Source organism: Tachypleus tridentatus, chromosome 1 (assembly GCF_004210375.1).
Source record: "Tachypleus tridentatus isolate NWPU-2018 chromosome 1, ASM421037v1, whole genome shotgun sequence".
NCBI lineage: Eukaryota > Metazoa > Arthropoda > Merostomata > Xiphosura > Limulidae > Tachypleus > Tachypleus tridentatus.
In genome coordinates, this window is record NC_134825.1 from 90113757 (window position 1) to 90134298 (window position 20542).

The following is a 20542-nucleotide window of genomic DNA, read 5'->3' on the forward strand; positions in this document are numbered from 1 at the left end:
TTTTAGGGATTGCAATTTGTAACTGATTTAATATTATATATTTATTTTAATATCAATATTTGTTTCAGTTTAACATATACTTAGAAGTGCATGTAATATATTGTTTGTTTGTTTGGAATTAAGCACAAGTCTACACAATGGGCTCTCTGTGCTCTGCTCAAAACGGGTATTGAAACCCGTGTTTCAAGAGATGTGAGGACGCAGACATGCCGCTGTGCCAATGGGTGAGCAACTTATACTGTTAAATGATCTCTAAGTTTATAGAAGCTTCTTGAGTTTATGAAACAACAACATATGTCTTGCATTGTTGCCAACGGAGCTTTCGAGAATCTCGTCCAATGATTATAAAAAGTAGCCACCACAACACGTGAAGAGACAGTATAATATTGTTGTTGGTTTGCTACAGTTAGCATACTATAAACCTCGGAAATTATAATTTTGTAAACTTTTGTTAATTGTAAAACTACTGATATTTGACCAGGAACGTTTATAATTTCTTTTAACTTCAGTGAATTAGCTTCGGACGTTAAGAGAAGTGTATCTGCATATCAAAATAAAAATAATTTGCGCTGTGAACCGTCAACAAAGTATTTATTTTCAAACCGGATAGAGGACTCAGTATTGTTTGCAGCTTTTGCAAGACGTGTATATAAATCATTATTTGTAATAACTGCTATTATACATTGTATTGTTGTTTCTATATTAAAATATATTTGTATTAAGAAGTAAAACTCTGTGTATCAATCTTATTGGCAAATATAAATTTCATACATATCGACACTCAGTTAATTTCTAAATTAAAAATAAAATTTCAGGCTATTTCAAATCGTAATATGTAACATAATAAGTCGGAGACTTGTCCTAGATAAATTATAATACTAACAAATTTAAGTAATTATCGTAATTGACGTTATTTTTTCGTTTCAGTTATAAATGGTTCGTTGAAACTATGTATCAAATTTACTGGCAAGAGAACGTCAAACAACCTAGACACATTGATTACTGAATTCAGATGACATTACACATTCTAAGTGTCATCAGCATATATTATATCACTTTTTAAGAAGGTTTACTACTGAATACAAGTTATTATTTTATATGAGCATGGCTTACACGAAATGACGATTTAATCTTTCATCATTTATCAACTCTACTGGAGTCCTTTTCATTCTATTTTGTGAAAAATAGGCACTCTTGGATTGAATCATGTTTTACTTTAATACACTTTTCTCTATTATGTCACTTTCGTTAATTTAAAGCTAATCTGACCAATCTACATACCGTATTTATGTATTTCCTCTAAGTCTTTGTTACATAATAAGATATACACTGTCAAAAATACATTAAAAGTTTAACAAACTTTCATGGCTAAAATGGCTATGACTTTATGAGATACAGCAGAGCGTGGTTTAGTGGTTGAATTGCCCAGGTCGTATTCGTGGTTTGTCACACGCTGCAGCAAAAGTTAACTCTAATTTTTGAGGCCGTGTATGAACTGAAGAGAGACCGTGAAACCCCACTATTCGATGAGAGGAGAGTTGATGGTGGGTATAATCATTCTTTTAGTTTCAGATGCTTAGTTAGCTCTTGAGCAGCTTTGTGCAGAAAAGTAAAACAATGTTTGTTTGAAGTTAAGCACAATGCTACACAAAAGGCTGTCTGTGTTCTGCCCACCACGAGTATCAAAACCTGAATTATAGTGTTGGAAGACATATTGAAGCATACAAAATATTATTAGATAATTCTACAGAAACAATGAACTTACCTAAAATGGCAACTACTTCGTCATCTTGAATAACTTCGAGTGATCCAGCCACTACGAAACATAGTGTGTCAATACTTTCTCCAGTGTGGTACAACAGGTCACCTGGAGCACTGTGGTCCATGCTGAAATACATGGCAAGAGCCCGTAGACACCCATCACTCGCCAACCGGAAAGCAGGGTGTTCGTTGAACACTTTTCGGTTTAGGTGAACACAGATATCCGCCATCATGTCTTTCGGACAGTAACTTAGTACCTGAACAACAAAGACATAGCCTATATAAGCTGCTGAAAGACAATTCTGTCAAACTGTGTTTAAGAGACTGCTTTTAGCTTCTTTTTCCATCACCAGTTTATTTTCTTTATTTACAAGCTCGCTTTTCTGTACGAAGAAAGTTGGTAAGTCGTTACGACGAAGAGCCAAATTTAAGATGATCTATAGTATTATAATGTAGTAATGTTTCATGCCATTGTGATTTACCAATACAGAGATATGTTATTATAATTTACGTTATTTTTTCGTCTCAGTTAGAGATAGCCCGTTTAAATCATATCATAGTATTTTATTAAAGCATACGTTATAAAAACATTAATTTTGAAATGAAAATGCAAGCTATTCCTCTGTTACTTAATACATTTTAAAACAAACAGTCCGCCAAAACTTTCATTTCAAATTAATTGGCCCATGAGTTGACGTTGGGCACTGTTGAATAACTCCCTTCCCCGTCATATCAAACGTGATTGCACTTTTAGTCGTGGGGTGTTATAATATTACGGTCAATCCAACTATTCATTGGTAAAGAAGTAGCCCAAGAGTTGGCGGTGGGTGGTGATGACCAGCTGCCTTCCCTGTAGTCTTATACTGCTCAATTAAGAACGGCTAGCGCAGATAAACCTCGTGTAGCTTTGCACGAAATTTAAAGGCAAACAAACAATCAAACAATAGTACTTAATACGGTTAAATGCAATACTTGATGGTATTTTTACATCCTTGAGCTTTCTCTGTGTTGGTATTTGGGTGATTATGTGGAATACCCAGGAGGATCACGTGCACTACACCTCTTCCTCCATCCCGTACTTTGATGGCGTCTATACTTAGGGTGTGGTATTTGGTATAATTTGGGCCAGAGTATGACACCGTACTCAGGCTCGTTTCAGGGCAGTGTCCATGTATAGTCGTGGAAAAGTGTGTTTTTTTTCCGTTTCTTCCGTTTTTTATTTTATTTCTTTCTTTTTTTTCTTTCCTTTCTTTTTCCATATATATAAAATAATAATAATAAGAATAATAATGATAAAATAAAACTAGTTTTAAGTGTCTAGTGCGTGGTGGCTAGCTTGTTTGATATTTCTTAAATATATATTTATAGGATAAAGGTATTTAGGACTATGTTAATCATGCACGTAGTATCTGTCGAGATCACACATTAAATTATTTTTATGCCAATTTTTATTTAAATACTTTAGTATATTATGCAAGAGTATTTGAAATATTGTTTCTATGTTCGCATACTTGTGCATGAAGTGCTACGTGGTACTTTATAGGCTGAAGTTAAAACTGAATTTTGTATTCTTTGTAGTTTCTGTAATTCTTTAGGTGATATGTTTATCCAGGCAGGAGATGCGTATTCTATTATGAGTCTGATGCATGTTTTGTAGATTTTTATTATATTGTCCGGTGTTGTTCCTTGGTTTTTACCTGAAAGACTTCTTGCATAATTTGCTCTTTTCCAGGTTCGTATCAGGATATTGTCTGTATGCTGTATCCACGTTAATTTTGTACATTCTTGAGCAATTTGGTGCATAAATAGTTTAAACGTGTAAATAATATTGCCATGATTACGCACTACCTTGTATATACGAAATGAAGCGACTTTCATGTCATAATTTCTCACCCTTAAACTGTAACTCTTTCGGTTTCTGATATATTAATTACTTTCTCTATTTGTTTATGTGTATCTACTTAAGAGTATGTATTAAAACATTATTTGTAAAATATTTATAAAAATAAATATCTCATTCACTTTTTTCATTACTACGTTAACAGAAAGTGCCTTCACGTAATTGTAAAACGTAACGAATATGGGTTGGTGTGGTTTGGATATATTCGTGTAAAGCTACAAAAGAGCTATCTGTGCAGCCATTCATAAGTTTCCATTGTTAGACAAAAATGTTTGTATATTATAAATTCAATGCTAAAATTACATTATTAATGCTATTATATTATTGGCTATTTAACGATATGTGGAACTAATCTTTATTCTTAACGTAAAGATTAAATGACCATTAAATGCATTTGTTAGTTAAATATTTAATTTTTACTGAGATCAAATACTTATAAGGATTAATTCACTTTTCTTTTTTGTGTATATTTTTCACATTATAATTTTCAGTATCTTTGTTTTGTGTTTCCTACGAACAAACAAAGACTTAAGAAACCACCTTTCAATGAGCTAAGTTATTACCATTTTTGTGTCGATCCCTTTGTTCATTGCCCAGGTGGATACGACGTAATCCATCACGCGCTCACTAAGTGATTTGGGTAATTCGTGTAGCTTCATGAACTCACGCACGTTATTCAACATTTCGTGGTAACGTGCTGTTACTGACGTCATCTGTTGGATTATAGTGGTCACGTGGCCAAATATAGTAGCATACAGCAACGCTATGATTAATTATAATAATTAATCAGAACTTGAACAGTAACTTTTAGCTGAAAATATGAATCAAATAGTTAGCTAACATAATCAGATGCTTAGTTGGTACCACAACATATGCGATTTAACATAAACAGAATATACGTCAAGTAAGACATTATTTAGCTAGTTTAATCAGAATAAAAACATTCACGAAAACAGTCACAGATATACACGAGAAACTTCACTTTATACATTTCGCAATGTTGTCATCTAATTGGTACTCACTAGTTATTATTGCACGATACCAACCGTGCTTTTTAAATACCCAACAAAGGAAATGGTCGTTAATACAGTCCTCGTTAAAAAACTAATGAAACTACAGAATTCGTAGTATAAACTAGTGAAAAAGTATTGAATTATTGGTAAAATTATTGGTAGAAATTGTTGATACGAAATAGTGAAAACTATAAATTCATTGTACAAAACAGTGAAATTTACTAAATATTCTCATAAAGTATCTATCTTACCTCCTATTATCATCATACATATGCTAAAAACTTTTTCATTGTCCGTTTCGGCTGCCACGTTTCCAAATCCAACACTTGTCATGCACGTCATAGTATAATAAAGGGCAGTTACGTACATGGTACCTCGTGGAGGGCCTCCGATCAGTTCAGTTTCGAAAGATTCGTTGGAAATGTGAAAGTAAAAAGGTGTTTGCGTAACATTGGAAAGTTTCCACAACCAGCTATATACATAAGCATTTTCTGCATCACTGCGACCAAGACTATACCAAATGCAAGCTAACCAATGAGCAACTAACATGTAAAAACACAGAAGAAGTATCAACATGGCCGCTCCATACTCCAAATAACGATCAAGTTTTCGTACAACTCTTCCAAGTCGAAGTAACCTTACGACTTTCAAAGCACTGAAGAGGCTCCCAATGTCCTGGTTAAAAATTCAAGTTGCAGTGAAAAGTTATCAAACGTACGAATAAAACATATACCAAACTTCACTTTAACGAAATTATATACAACTATATAGACAGCTAATAAACCATGAATAGTAAACAATGCAGCAAACAGGTGGCTAATCTTAGTGCACAAGCCAATGAGATCTCTTTGAATATTCTTATAATGAGTTGGTGTTAATGTGATATCCAATGGTAATGTAATACCATACGTTATTACAGCTTTACGTTAATAATATATCATATTTTAATTGAAAATTTGAAATCCGTTTTATGCACATTATAAAAAAAGTATATTTAACTTTTTTGTTACCAGGAAACTGAACCTAAACAAGAGAATAAAAAAAGTTTTCTGATGTTGATTGAAATGTGAAAATTAACAAAATACTACATCACGCATTTCTCAGACACAATAAAAGCTTTTCTTACATCATCGTCTTGATCAAATGCGTTAAAGACGTCGTACGGGAGACAAGACAAAAGGTCAATAATGAACCAGCTTTTGAGATAATTCATCTTGATGATTTTTGGGTCTGAAACAACTTCTCCGCCTGGACCTACAAAAGTAGTATGGAAGTTGAGGACAATGTCAATGAAGAAAATGACATCAACAATACTATCAAGCACTAGAAAGCTAACATCTTCGTTGCTTTTACTCTTGAAAGCCACGTTGTATGGCACCATGATGGCGGTGTAAAAGGTTAGACAGAGAATAATCCAGTCCCAGATGGTTTTAAAAGCACAATAATGAAGCAAAATATGTGGAGGAGTTTTGGGAGCTTCTTGACGGTACTGTAAGGTGACATCAGGATTCAGGCTCATCACCTACAAGAAGAAAAACAGTTTAGATTGAGGTTAACGTATCTGAAGACAAGAATGAAGTATAAATGCCTAACTAAACCATTTTATCTTATAACTAAAATATACCACAAACAAATATTATCAGTGAAAAGCGTTTACGTTATTAAACATAATCAGATTATTTGTACACGTGCACTAAGCATCATATTTAGACCTCAGTTTGAATTAATTTTAATCAATTTACACTCACACACGTGTTTTTAATTTTCAAAAGGTGTAGCGTTCTCATTTGCTGAGAATATAGTTTACAGATGATTATTTCATGTTAAAATTGAAAACATTCGTCTGAAGATGAATATTTTGACTCTAAGGATAACATCTTTCCAGTTCTTTAGGTCAACGGAATATCTCCAGGGGTTTATTTCCTTTTACATATTTTAATTTAATGACAATAAATGGCTTTGGGATTTTTCAATTTAACTTAAAATTCAGACTGCACATTTCACTTCTATTAAGACTACGCATGGACTAATACATAGTGAGGATAAAATAAATTCCTGATCTCATATTACACAACTCCTGAACTATTATACACTGATCATCAAAGTTTCCTCATCTAACTTCAAAGAACATGTGAACTGTGATGTATGTTTTACACAGAGGACCAGTTTCCTTATCTTCAAGCAACGCATGCGATGTTATACACTAACGACCAAAATATTTTCTATCCCATTTCAAACAACACGTGAACTGTTACACACTGAGTACTGAAGTTTCCTCATAGCTTGTAAGAAAAGACTTCAATTAATATCCACCACATATTTTTGTTTGTTTGTTCTTAAGCAAAAATATACACAATGTGTTACCTGTGCTGTTTCAACGCAGTGCTTGAACCTCAAATTCTAACATTATAAGTCTTTAGCTTCACTAATAAGACACAAAGTAACTATAAAGATACTACTTCCCTAATAGACTTCAAACCATATCTGAACTAACGAACATTCCGGATAAAGTTTTTCAAAGTAATGGGTCTTTTGTTTCCTTTTGTCTTCATGAAACTTGCATGCAACGCACAAGTAATGACCTTTGAGTAAATCCAATTGCTCTTTGGAAGCCAAAGTTTACTCTATTAATATTTACGCAAAGATTGTATCTTTAATTTATCTTACACAGCAAAGTAACTTAAGACAACTGAAGATTTATTAAAGCCTAATATGTCTTCACCCACTGATTTAAGCTTCCTTAATTAGAAGCTTCAACGTACATGTATTTCTAATCTGGTTGTTGTTTGGAATAAATCAGTAGGGGTACAGTAAATCCCTTCTGAAGGACAAATGATTAGCGGCTATAGCACAGTGTTAACAACTAAAAGTGGCATAAATGTTTGCAAATAAACACCATTTGAAGTAAAGACTTTTTTCACATTCGTATAAGAGGTCTATATGTGGCTTACGCTTTCCATTTCAATAATTTTTCAAAATAGATTGGGTTGAGATGTGTTTTGTTTTTCTTGCTAGTACTTCAGAATGATCAGAATGTAATGTCCTTTGCCGTCCATGTCTTTATTGAATTTAATGTTTTTCATTTATTAAGATTAACTATATATACATCAAGAACGCTGTTAGTTTCTACTTTTTGTAACTGTTTTATAAATATGCTTTCCCTTTCTTTTATTCATAATGATTATCCATTTTTTTAATTTCACCATATAATAAGTTCCTCTCCCTTGGATTATCTGAAAAATATGATACCACGATGTCATATAACTGTGATAAAAGAATTCAGTTAAAATATCATTATTACTGAGACCTGCTTTAAAAACACATTTAATAACATGTATCTAAATATTATCATAATAAATGTTCAGAGAATGTAGTTAAATAAATGTCCCTCGATTTTTGCTTTACATAGCTTTTATTTATTATTCTTTCGCGTAATTTTGTTTTAGCATTATTTATATTTTTTATTATGAATTTTTAAATACACCAAACTAAGTACGTTACCAGAGCAACGCTTACACAGTATAGAATAGAAATCATTTGTAAATTGCAACAGTCATGCGACCTTCTTTATTGTTGCTCATTGGAACGAAATGACGTTGCTAAGTTACCGAACCTGTAATTAATTTCCCACTATAGCCCAGTATAATAATTAATCATTAGCACAGACTACTAAAACGTTGATTTCATACTGTATAAATCTTACTAACGATTTTTTCAAAGAAACAAGGACACAACTTTTCAGAAATACCAGAATGGAAAGAAAAAAATCATCATCCTCTTGAAACTAACAAACAAGTTTTTCTTTTTTAAAATGGTTCAGTGGAAATTTAAAGACTTAAAAATCCGGGTTTAGTCCCTGAAACAAAATAACACCAGATACAAATAATTGCACAAAAAATATTCAAGTGATATGAGTTCTATAAAACTGTAATGTTTTCATCAAATACATTGTATACGAAGCTAACCCTTGTTTGGTTTATTTTGAATTTCGCGCAAAGCTACACGAGGGCTATCTGCGCTAACCGTTCCTAATTTAGGAGTGTAATACCAGAGTAAAGACAGCTCGTCATCACCACCCACCGCCAACACTTGGGCTACTCTTTTACCAACGAATAGTGGGAATAACAATCACATTATAACGCCACCACGGGTGAAAGAACGAAAATGTTTGGTATGACAGGGATTTGAACCCGCGACCCTCACATTACAAGCCGAGTGCCTTAAACACAGGGCCATGCCGGGCCGAAACTACCCTTCCAAATGAAGTCAGATCGAAGTTGTTTAAACAATATATTGCATGTTAAAAATTATTTTTCAAATAGGTCATGAGAAGAAGAATACATTTTATTAAACCAGTTTGAATATTGAAAATAAAATGTTTTCGAAGAGTTGGATGATGTTTATTTTTGCTCTTAGTTTGTTTTCGTGTTGTTGTTTTTTTGCCCAAATGTTGATACGTTTTGTGTTTTAAACTTGCCAAATTATCTGATAATAAATAATTCTCTTCTTACTCACCAAAGAAAAAACTGGTAGAAGTTTGCGGTTTAGAATAACAAATAGTACAAATCAAAAGTTCATCGCTATCTTTATCTGGTAATAAAAAAATTAAACTATCACAAGACGTGTAATCAAAATATTGGAAATAAGGGCCCTTTATTTTCTTTGAACATGTGATAGTATAGCTGTTTTCTTTCTCAGAAATTCCCCACCACCAATACCTTCAGTGATATGTTTGGGGACTCCTGATACTGAAGTTCGAATTTCGATCTATGCAATTGGCATAGCGCAGATTAACTACTGCTCAGCTTTATGTTCAAACAAAATAAATCTTGAATGTCAATATTATTCTAGATAATGGGATCTGACCATGGAAGTTTTGTTTGTTTGTTGTAAAGCGAAAAGCTATGGAAAGAGCTATCTGTGCTCTGTCCGCAATACTAACAAAAGTATGCTTGTGCAGTATATACACAAGATTGAGTACATTGTATTTAGACAACTTAGAATCAGTAAACCACGTGACACATAGTTTACATTAACTTGCAATAGAACTGATTGTATCAAAACAGCCAATGAAAACTGATCACTTTTGAGAATGGTATGTATAATTTTCAAATCAAATTTATAAAGATGTGTTCAGATCGGGAATTTATCATTTCTAAGATTGGAATATTCCATTTATCTAATAGCACTGGAAACAAAGAAATACGGTTCACCTTAGATCAGTAGGATTATTCAAAAAGTAGTAAGCAAAGTGCGGCGTCTTGTAACAGGTGAGAATCCACAAACACAGTTGTCAATGCGTGACAAATAACCACAATATAACCATATAACACATTAACATATTAAGTAAATAAATCAAAGTAAACAAGCAAAAATTAAAGAAGAACTGAAACACACATTAAATCAACACAAATGAACAGGTTTGTACCTGTACTAGTGATTCCTTAATGTTAACCACCATATAATAGTGTATCTCAGAACGGCTGATATGGGTATTAACACTTTTATTGATAAGGAGAGAACAACGTTTCGATCTTCCAAGGCCATCTTCTTAACCAACCGTTCTGAGATATAATTTTATTTCAAATGGGTTTCTCGTCATCAAGAAGTATTATATAATAAGTTACATATTTACAACACCCCCTGCAGTATTGCATTTACCTTTGCTGTTGTCCCCACGACACGTTATCAATAAGAGTCACAATTTCAAATGTCATTCTCTACTGGATGATGACCTCAAGAGATTTAAACGTTATTATTTGTTCTGCGTTCTTCAAATAAAAAATTTTATATACCCCTATCAGCCAGCTCTACTACACATACACTACTGACCAAAATCTTAAGGCCAATAAACAAAAAGAAAAAAATATGCATTTTGCGTTGTTAGACTCAACCACTTATTTGAGTAGAGCTTCGAAAGATGAAAATAAGAAAAGGGAAAATAAAAAAAAAACTTTTAGCATTTAATAGGAAAAATGTGAACACTATGAAATTAGCCTAAATACTAGCTGGTCAAAAGTTTAAGACCATACCAAAAATAAGTTCTAAACAGGGTAGAAAATGCCCAATAAGAGGTCTCAGTAGTGAGTTGCACGGCCGTCATTGCGAATAACTTCAAACATTCACTTTGGCATGGCCGATATAAGCGTTTGCAGAAGGCTGGCTGGAATGTTATTCCAAGTGGTGAAGATGGCTTCACGAAGATCATGCACTGTTTGGAATTGACGTCCGTTTTTATAGACTTCCATTGCTATCCAACCACAAACATTTTCAATGGGGTTCAGTTCAAGCGAACACCCTAAATGGTCCAAAAGAATCACGTTATACGCTATGAAAAAGTCTTGTCCTGCAGGCATTGTGGATTGCAGCGTTGTTCTATTGAAAAACCCAGTCATTTCCACACAAGCAAGGGCCTTCAGTCAATAAGGATACTCTCTCCAACATGCCAATGTAGCCAGCTGCTGTTTGACGCCCCTGTATAAACTAAAGCTCCATTGTTCCAGATCATGATGGAACCTCCTCCACTGTGTCGCGTAGAAATGTCTCCGGTGGGATATCCTTATCGTGCCAGTAACGTTGGAAGTCATCTGGACCATCCAGGTTAATTTGTTTCTCATCAGAGAATAAAACCTTCTTCCACTTTTCTACGTCCCATGTTTGGTGTTTCTCAGCAAAGTTTAACAGAGCTGTTTCGTGGTGTGGAAAGAGGAATAGCCTTTGAAGACGTTTACGGTTTTTAAAACCTTTCTCTTGTAGATGCCGTCTTATTGTTCTTGGCCTGCATTCTGCGTCTGTAAGGCCCTTAACCTGGTTCGACGATCGGCTAATGTCTTGCTGGACAATCTTTCGAATCCTCCTGCTCAACGCCAGCGAAATTGTCTTGGGCCGACCACTTGAAATTCTCGTTCCGTATACCTCAGGGTCTTTTAAGAAATTTGCAAGTGCAGTGTTACTACGCCAATTTCACCAGCGATGGCACGTTAAAAGAGACCTTGCTTTTGCAGCTCGACAATTCTGCCACGTTCAAACTCTGTCAGCTATTTAGCTTTTGCCATGTTTTACCCAATGTAACACAGGAGATGTCAGTGAGAGATGTTGACAACGCTAATGCTTGAACACAAATGACTAAATTTTGTTACGTGTTTACCTATTAACACTTCGTTTATTATGGTCTTAATCTTTTGACCAGCTAGTATTTAGGCTAATTTCATAGTGTTCACATTTTCCCTATTAAATGCTAGAAAAGTGTTTTATTTTTATTTTCCCTTTTCTTATTTTCATCTTTCGAAGCTCTATTCAAATAAGTGGTTGAGTCTAACAACGCAAAATGCATATTTTTTCTTTATGTTCAATGGCCTTAATAATTTTGCCAGCAGAAAAATGTAGTGGATATTATCAGAGCTATTATCAAGATGTACAATCATTAGACAAAGTACAACTGGTAGTAGTGACATGGATTGTAATGCATTGCGAGTATCCAGCCACAAACTTACACACACACACACACACACACATATATATAATAACCCTGTTTTAAAACAAGTCGCCACTAGAACTTCACAACTTTCATAGAACATGCTTAATACGGTGCTCCAAGTATATATCAAGTACAAAAAGTATATTTCTTGTAGATTTTTCCGTTCCACTACTCATTTATTCAAATAAGTTCATTTTTAGCCCAATTGAAGATGTCAAAGTTTTTCCACCACGACCGAAATGTTTTTTCAATGTTCAAATATCTAACGAAATTTGAATTTTTGTAATTATTAAAATTTTATTTTGATTAAAAAATATGGAATGTTGTCTTAGTTTTTATTGGATTTTTATGTTTTTAATGGAGCTGTTTTAATATAATATTTAAACTCTGAACGAATAATTTGAATTCACTACCATAATATTCGTTGACTCTTGTGTATTTATATTGTTTGGTTGATCCATTGTTCGACAGTTTTGAGAAAAGATCAGAATATATGTTTAATGGGTAAACCAACCCCTGAAGACTCCTAGCGGCACAGTGGTATGTCTGCAGACTTACATTGCTAAAACCCGAGTTTCGATACCCGTAGAGGGCAGAGCATAGATAGACCCATTTTGTAGCTTTGTGCTTAAATTAAAACAAACTAAAGCTTCCAGAATCCCAGCTATTTTCATATTTAAAAGATAAACCAATGCAACATGAAAAACATATCAACTTCAATAGTGCATTTGCAGACAGAGTCGTGCTTGAAACTCAAAACCAATGGTACAAAGCAGGAATAGCTGCAGAAAGAAAAAGCAAAGTGAAGATCTTGGGCGTCTATGATGGTTATAGAACACTACAGAAGAGAAAGGGGAGCAAATCAAATGACATGAAAGAAACACTTGTTTGTTGAAGAACTAAAAACATTTTTGTTGCACACCAAGATGTTCAGGGGAAAATAGAAACTGACAAATTCCGATATTAGGAACAGAAAAAAAGAATATTTTGAATTTCTGAAAGTTTTACAGTATCAGAACTCAAAGAAAAGGAAAAAGAAAATGATGAAGAAAATGTAAGAAAAACAAAAAAATAAAGTTGCATCAACTGTTAGTATAAATGTAGGCAATCCCAATTCCGAGCCAGTAGTTCCACATAGAGTCCAAATACACAGAATGAAAACGACAATTTTGAATTGCCATCTAAATTTGATGCTTGGCCGAACAACACTACATCCACAAGGAAATATGCTGTTACTTTGGAGCTTCCAATCAATTCATTCAGATGTCCAATTTTTTTCAGCAATGACAAATTGCTTAAATTTATCAGTAAGTTAAAGAACAGCATTCATGACTGTAATAGTTTTAAAAGGTGAGACCGGTTTAGATAATGTGAATCTTTCAAAACTGAGGACAAATGGTGCAGCAAAACACAAATGAATGGAGGGTGCTATTGTATGAAAATTTCATTTATTCCACAAAAGCATGCAGAGACTAAAAGTTCTTACAGCAAAAATACCAGACCACAAGGATGGAAACTGCCTGATTAAGGACGTACAACCCAAACTAACACAAACCATGCTATCGCACTGCAGAGAAAAATAGAAAACTCTATTGTTGAACTTGTTTTAAATACTACTGCTTGGCTGGTGATTGTGTGCTGTTAAAAGCTTTGCTTAGGAAGAAAGATTTTTAATTTTGGTTGTCGTGATCACACCATGGAAAGAATATTGTACGTAGTTTGGCAAGAATTATTTGGTACAACATCCTGTCCAGAAAACCATGAGTTCAAAAAGTTTAAAAGATATTAGAGAGCTCTTGAGATACGATAAACTTTTAAGATCCTTCCTATCTCTGATTTTGGATTTAAACATCAGTGGAAAATTATTATCAACTTTCTCCGATAAAAAATCGACTTTATCTGAAGCTGTCTCGATAGTCTTTCTGCCCCACTTCGATTATCGGAAATGTACCGAGTTAAGCTTCTTCTCATAGAAGAAACCCCACCTCGTGAATTGCACTGGCTACAGATTGGTACGTATCATCATGCCCGTCGGATGGCAAAAATACTAAGATGTACACATCTAGTCAGCTTCCGAATTACGACCAAGCCAAAACGAACGAGTTGCACTGAACTTTCTTGTTTAATGTTCTTTTCTACCTGAAAGCTTGGTTATCCACAGTTTTCGCTGTGGACACGCCTTCTAATGATCTTCAGCTATGGAATGATCTGAATATTTGCAGCAGAAATGATCTAACATTTGCAGGAGCAGCCATTACTGCTCTCAACAGCCACCTAGAGTTCCTAACAGAGAAGCTATACCTTTTGCACTCTTTTCCAACTTGGTGTTAATACCTGAGAAGAAGTAAATTGCTTGTCAACTGATCGAAGTGACGAAAACCCATAGGAAAAAGGAATCTCGATTTTTCACAATTAGCTTCATCGACTAAATTGGAGTTTTTGATTCATAGATAGCGTCTATTCAACCTTCTTGGTATCGATATTAACTAGTAACACTTGCCATTAACATAATTGGCTATTAATGGTGACTTCAAGAATGCTGCCATGTTTGTTAACTATGACAAAATGGTAGATGATTTTTCTGAAAGACCGATCAAGCACATCACAGACTCTGAAAACATCATAAGGAAAGGTGAAGAACAAAAATAATTCACGCTGCAAGCAATCGAAAAAACACTGTCGCAATGTCCCAGATTTCAAAAACAAAATATCTTCAAAATATCTCAATTGTTGTTTTCTGTGACTGTCTGATTGTCTGTACTATTCTATGGTGTGAGGTTTAATGTATTATTAAATTCATTGATTAAACTGAATATTGATTACAAAAGATATGATTTTTCTATATGGATTATTGTTGTAGCTTTAGATATAGTATATAATGAACCATTTGAAATAACCCCTTTTCTAGTCGCAAGGCTTTAAATGATTTTTCAGGCCTCAAACATGACTCTAGTAACTTAAACAGATCTACGTAATGGGAAAATGCTCAGGGAACGTATATTTTTTAACTTTGAATTTTTCATAGTAAAAAAATATCAATTAATACATTCTTGCCCTTTCAGCCGTGGGGGCATTACATGTGATTGTCAACTCCACTGTTTGTTGGTAAAATAATAGCTCAAAAGTTGGCAGTAGGTGGTGGTAACTTACTTTCTTCCCTACACGCTATCGCTGCTAAATTAAGGATGGATAGCACAAAGAGCCCTCATGTAGCTTTGCAAGAAATGCAACAACAATCAAAGAAATTGCTTTGGATATTAATATTTTTACCATAATATTTTATAACTTCAGCGGTGGAAAACTCGGCATGTGGCCGACAAAGAAGACGGAGCTAGGTAACTCCCCTTTAAGTGAATTGTATCTACATCAACTCGAAATTAATTTCCTCATCGTGAACCCTCGATAAAATATCCAAGAAGCTCCACACCAGATAAAAGTTTCAATATCATTTGTAAAATTTTTGTATATAAATCATTATTTGTAATATCCATTATTTTAAATTGTGTTACTATTTGTATATTAAAATATATTTGTATTAAAAACGAAAACTGTGTGTATAAATATTTTTTGGCAAGTATCATAAACTGGATAAACATAAATATTTATTTAACTTTTAAATCTAAATAATCATGTAACTCGTTGTGGAGACATAAGTGTAGAGGACGACGTTTCGAAAAATCTTCCGCCTTTTGTCTTCAAGACTTGAAAACAAAAGACGGAAGACTTTCGAAACGTCTTCCTCCACACTTGTGTCTCCACAACAGGCAGTTGCCGTCCATTCTACAAAGTTTCATCACGACTACTCTGCCTAAACAATCTGTCAAAGAATCATGTAACTCAATTTCAGATTATTCGGAATTATATACGTTATGTAATAAAAGTAATGGAAGATTTTTAATACAAGTAAAAAGAAACTTTGTTTATCCGTAATAAAATTGGTTTATAAAATAATTTTGGTAAAAGAAGTTTCTTTTCAAAAATCTCGTAGAACGAAGTAAATAATGCCACAATTCAGTATCTGATTTCAGTATTACTCATTTTAAACATCTCTATCATACTCTACATTTGGCCAGGCATAGCCAAGTGATAAGAGTGCTCGACTCATAATATGAAAGTCGCCACTTCGAATCCCCGTGACACCAAACATGATCGTCCTTTCAACCGTGGGAGCGTTATTATGTCACGGTTAATCCCACTATTCGTTAGTAGAATAGTAGCCCAAGAGTTGGCGATGAGTGGTGATGACTAGCTGCTTTTAGTCTAGTTTTACACTGCTAAAGTACGGACGGCTAGCGTAGATAGCCCTCGTGTAATTTCGCGCGGAATTCAAAACAAACAAACAAATCCTCTACATTTTTAATTTATGTTTGAATAGAGGATCGCTATAAAAAGGAAAAATATTATTGAAATATTAAATACATTTTTTTAAACAGGGACTTTATTTTCACAAATACACAACTGTGTTATGTATGCATCATAAAGTCTAACAAACCCTAACTTTAATCAGTAACTTAAATTATATTATAACTTGAGATAATAGAATTGTTTTGGTGATAATAATCGAGAAAACGATCAGAAAAAAAAAACTATAACACGCATAAAAAAGATATTTATATACAGAGTCAACACTGTAGGTTTCTGTTTTGTTTTTGTTTTTTCAGGTTAACAGAACAACAATATGAATCTAATGACTCCCTTTTCCAAAATATCATCGTCTTGCTGAAATACCGTAAAGGTCCATACGAAGAATTGAAACTGTAGATATACTAGAAGTAAACTCTTTTTATTTAGCCGTCGTTTAACATTCAAATGTTTACATATAAGTTGGAGGAGTGCGAAATGTAAAGGTTTATTAGCCAATCTGATACTAATTTTGTATTAACAAAGTTTAAATTCTTAACATTATCTTATGTGAGATTTAAAGCAACTGGATAATATAACTAAATATGCATACTTTTACCTCTTATAGAACAATGTAACTTCTTATGTGTCATCAAGTTTTGTAACAAAATTTTGATATAAGTATTATAGGTCAGTTACAAATGCATTCCGGTGAACCTACCTGGCCCAGTTGTGACTGTTTTGCATTCTCCGACTTCACAACAGGTAGATGTGAGGAAAACTGCTGAACAAGGACAGAGCGACTCCTGGTGACCGATCTGGCTAAACGGGCAAACTTGCTCAAGCCTAAACACAATGAAGTTATTTTTAAAAGTGGAGTTTTGAAAATCCTAAAAAAAATGTTTTTATATATGATCAACCTAGTTAGAACTCAAAATAAATAGCTTGAGAAATATTATTTTTATGGATTTTTATTTATTTCTCATTTAAGTTAACAAATGGATGCTTTATGCATTTCACAGTAAAATTGAAAAAAATATCTGACCTTATAAATAGTTCTTCTTTTTAATTAATTTTCTGAATTTCTTGGAAGCATTTATGCTGTGAAAAGTCTTAAACACTTTGAAATGGAAACTTTCGTCACAATGTTTATTTTTGCCCATTCTATATTAAATAAATTCATACTGGTACCTCAAAAGAGAAAATTTACACTTAAATAACCCAGAATTTTTAAACTTTAAACTTTATTTTATATTCATTAAACATTGTTACAAAACTAGTATACATAAATATATCAATATTTATATGTTTATGTAGAAGTATAATATTATAGATTTATATGTTATGAATCTGAAATTAGCTTATGCTAAGAACAGCCACAAACACTACTCATCAGAACTGTACTTTTAGCAGCTTCGTCCTCCAAAGGCTGCTTTAGAGCTGTGATGTCCCTGAACGTCAACAGAAACAGCACCACAACGTCCTTTTCATTTTTTATTGGTGCAACATGAAGAAGAAGCCATAATGGTGTTCCTGAAAAGAAAAATAACAAGTAGAGATAAGACACATACTTCTCCATGATAGAGCATCATTGGACATTAACAATATTTGAGGTACTTTTTTTAATTCTATGAGGCTTAACACTCCTACGAAAAGACGTTTCTAGTCCTGATTTCTCCAAGCCCGTTCCCCTGGCTGTGGTTTCGCTAGATAGTAGATAGGGACAGTGGGAATCTCGTTAATCCATTCATTAATGGATTTAAATGGCAATTTCATTTAAATACAAAATTGTTAGCCTAATATTAATAACCTTTCAAGTTGCTCTGGGGCCTATTAGGCCCCACTTTTCGTAGGAGTGTTAAGAAATACCTAGAAGTATCTCTGTGTTCACTGTAGCAGAGTGGAAAATAATAAGTCTTGTTCGTTTTATTTGATTTATACGTGTGTGTGTGTGTAGTTGCAGCTTTGAAGAGAGAAAAACTTTCAAGAAACAAAAGCAGAAGCGAATGATAAAGAAAATCATTTTTACCGCTGAGCCTGAACGCTCAAAATAAAAATGAAAGAGAATAACAGAAAGTTACTTCTCGACAACTCATAAACCAAAACGTTTCTTTAATAGTGTTAACTTAATACAGAAATAAAAAGGTAAGGTAGAAAAAAGGGAAACGGCATTTTGAAGTAACAGCCTGTTATATGGTTTACTTTGTTCATTTGAGTATGCTAAATCTGAAAATACACATTTTCTCGTTCCTCTGCGCGATTGTAAATTTTATTAAAAGCTAGTGAATATTAACACGCTGAATAATACCCGCACAAATATTATTAAGTTACCAAAAGTATTAGTTAAGATGAATAAAAAATAATTATTTTATAAATTAATTACCAAAACTATCTTAATGCGTGCATTATGTTTCAATGGGGACTTACGAATCAGGTGTTTGAGCAGGTGTTTTAATAAGAGCATCTTCTGCTTCAGACAAATGATGAGTTATGCATTTTGTTGTGTTAATATAAATTAGTTTAGGGTTGTTCATATATGTATATATTCAAAGCTTGCTGGTTGAAGAAAACAGTAACTGTTTCCACTCAATACACATCTGTTACCCAGTGATTTGGTTCATATCACGGTACTGTAATTATACTGAACATTAGTATGTTATATGCATTCTATTACAGCAACCTGAGGAAGTGATTCATATCAGTTTACAGTAGTAAAAATTGTACAATCGGTTTGGATATAATACTATTCCGCTCATATTAATAGACAGAAATATGAGCTAAATGTGAAAATTAAATTTTTTGCCCTTCTCATTTGTAAACAAATAAAATAAGATAAACACATAAAAAATGTAAATTTTATACATCACAGTTTGGATATCAGTGCACCAAACTTTGTAGTACACTGTGTTTTAAATGCAAAAATATTGTTTGTTGTCTGTAGTACATGGGCGCTAGAAACACGAGACGGAAGATGGCTTAGTGGAGGTTTTAAGTAAATAATTATTAGGTATGAAAAAATAACGTGTGTCCAAGGGTGTTTTGTGATAGAATGGAATAAATTATCTTGAAGATAAGAAATACGAGACCTTTTTAAACCTTTCCATGCAGTATAGAAATGTGATAAACTGAAATTTCACCAGATAAAAAACTGTGTATAAATTAATATTTTGTAACTTTCATATCATCTAAATAAATACAATCAAAACTGGAGTTTCTGATATTTTCGATTTATAACAAAAATTATTTGTTTTTTAAATATATTTATGTTTCTAATTCAGTAGTGTCCATTATTACTACCGTCACAACATAACTTTTTAATAGTTGAATAGATAGAAATATGCTAATTTAATGTATAAAATGTATTCGTATTTCAAATACTTCAACGTTAATGAAATTATCAGTACACAGCACTCATCTGTCAGGTTTTATGAAAGAATATATGCAAATGTCATTTATGAAAAGTTATAAAATGAATCTTTAGGATTTGAGAATGAAAACGAATGTCATATTTAGCTTCTCCATTTGGAAATTTGGTAACCTAGATATCAGGATACAACAAATTCACAACAGCTTGAAAAATATTGGTTAACGACGTTTCTAATAATATAGCTCTACCTGTCACATTCCTTATTTATATACTATAGGATGTGTGTCAACCTCAAGACAATATTCAATTTTTTTTAAACGTGTTATTAAACATTAAAGCATTCGTAAAAAAAGTTACTAAATAAACACTTTTGGTTTAATGTAATCAATGCTTTTTTGCTTGCAAAATTCAGTATTGAAGAAATTTTGTTTCAGAAGCAATTTTTAAATTCACATCCAAGTAGAAAAATGTCACTTAAAGATGTCATAAAACTATTTAGAACTGGTACAAAATAACTTTGAGTACAAAGGGGAAAACTATACAATCAACAACTGAGCCAGCTGATGCAGACTTATAATAGCACATGCAGGAAACATTTATAAAAATAACTAAAGTAGTGCAACAAAGTGATATCGAAATACACACACACCACATATATATTTCATATATACAGTTGTAACGTT

At 33.1% G+C, this 20542-nt stretch overlaps 1 protein-coding gene across 1 annotated transcript in view; it reads right to left on the reverse strand.

Annotated features, from left to right (window-relative positions):
* LOC143255317 (potassium voltage-gated channel protein eag-like) overlaps window positions 1-20542 on the reverse strand; it is a 125975-nt gene that overhangs the window by 31412 nt on the left and 74021 nt on the right. The window contains exons 3-8 of the mRNA XM_076510787.1: window positions 17897-18025; window positions 17214-17338; window positions 5801-6196; window positions 4926-5349; window positions 4225-4424; window positions 1766-2018 (exon numbers count right to left, since the gene is read on the reverse strand). Coding sequence (XP_076366902.1) covers window positions 1766-2018; window positions 4225-4424; window positions 4926-5349; window positions 5801-6196; window positions 17214-17338; window positions 17897-18025 — 1527 coding nt within the window. The remainder of the gene's footprint in view (window positions 1-1765; window positions 2019-4224; window positions 4425-4925; window positions 5350-5800; window positions 6197-17213; window positions 17339-17896; window positions 18026-20542) is intronic.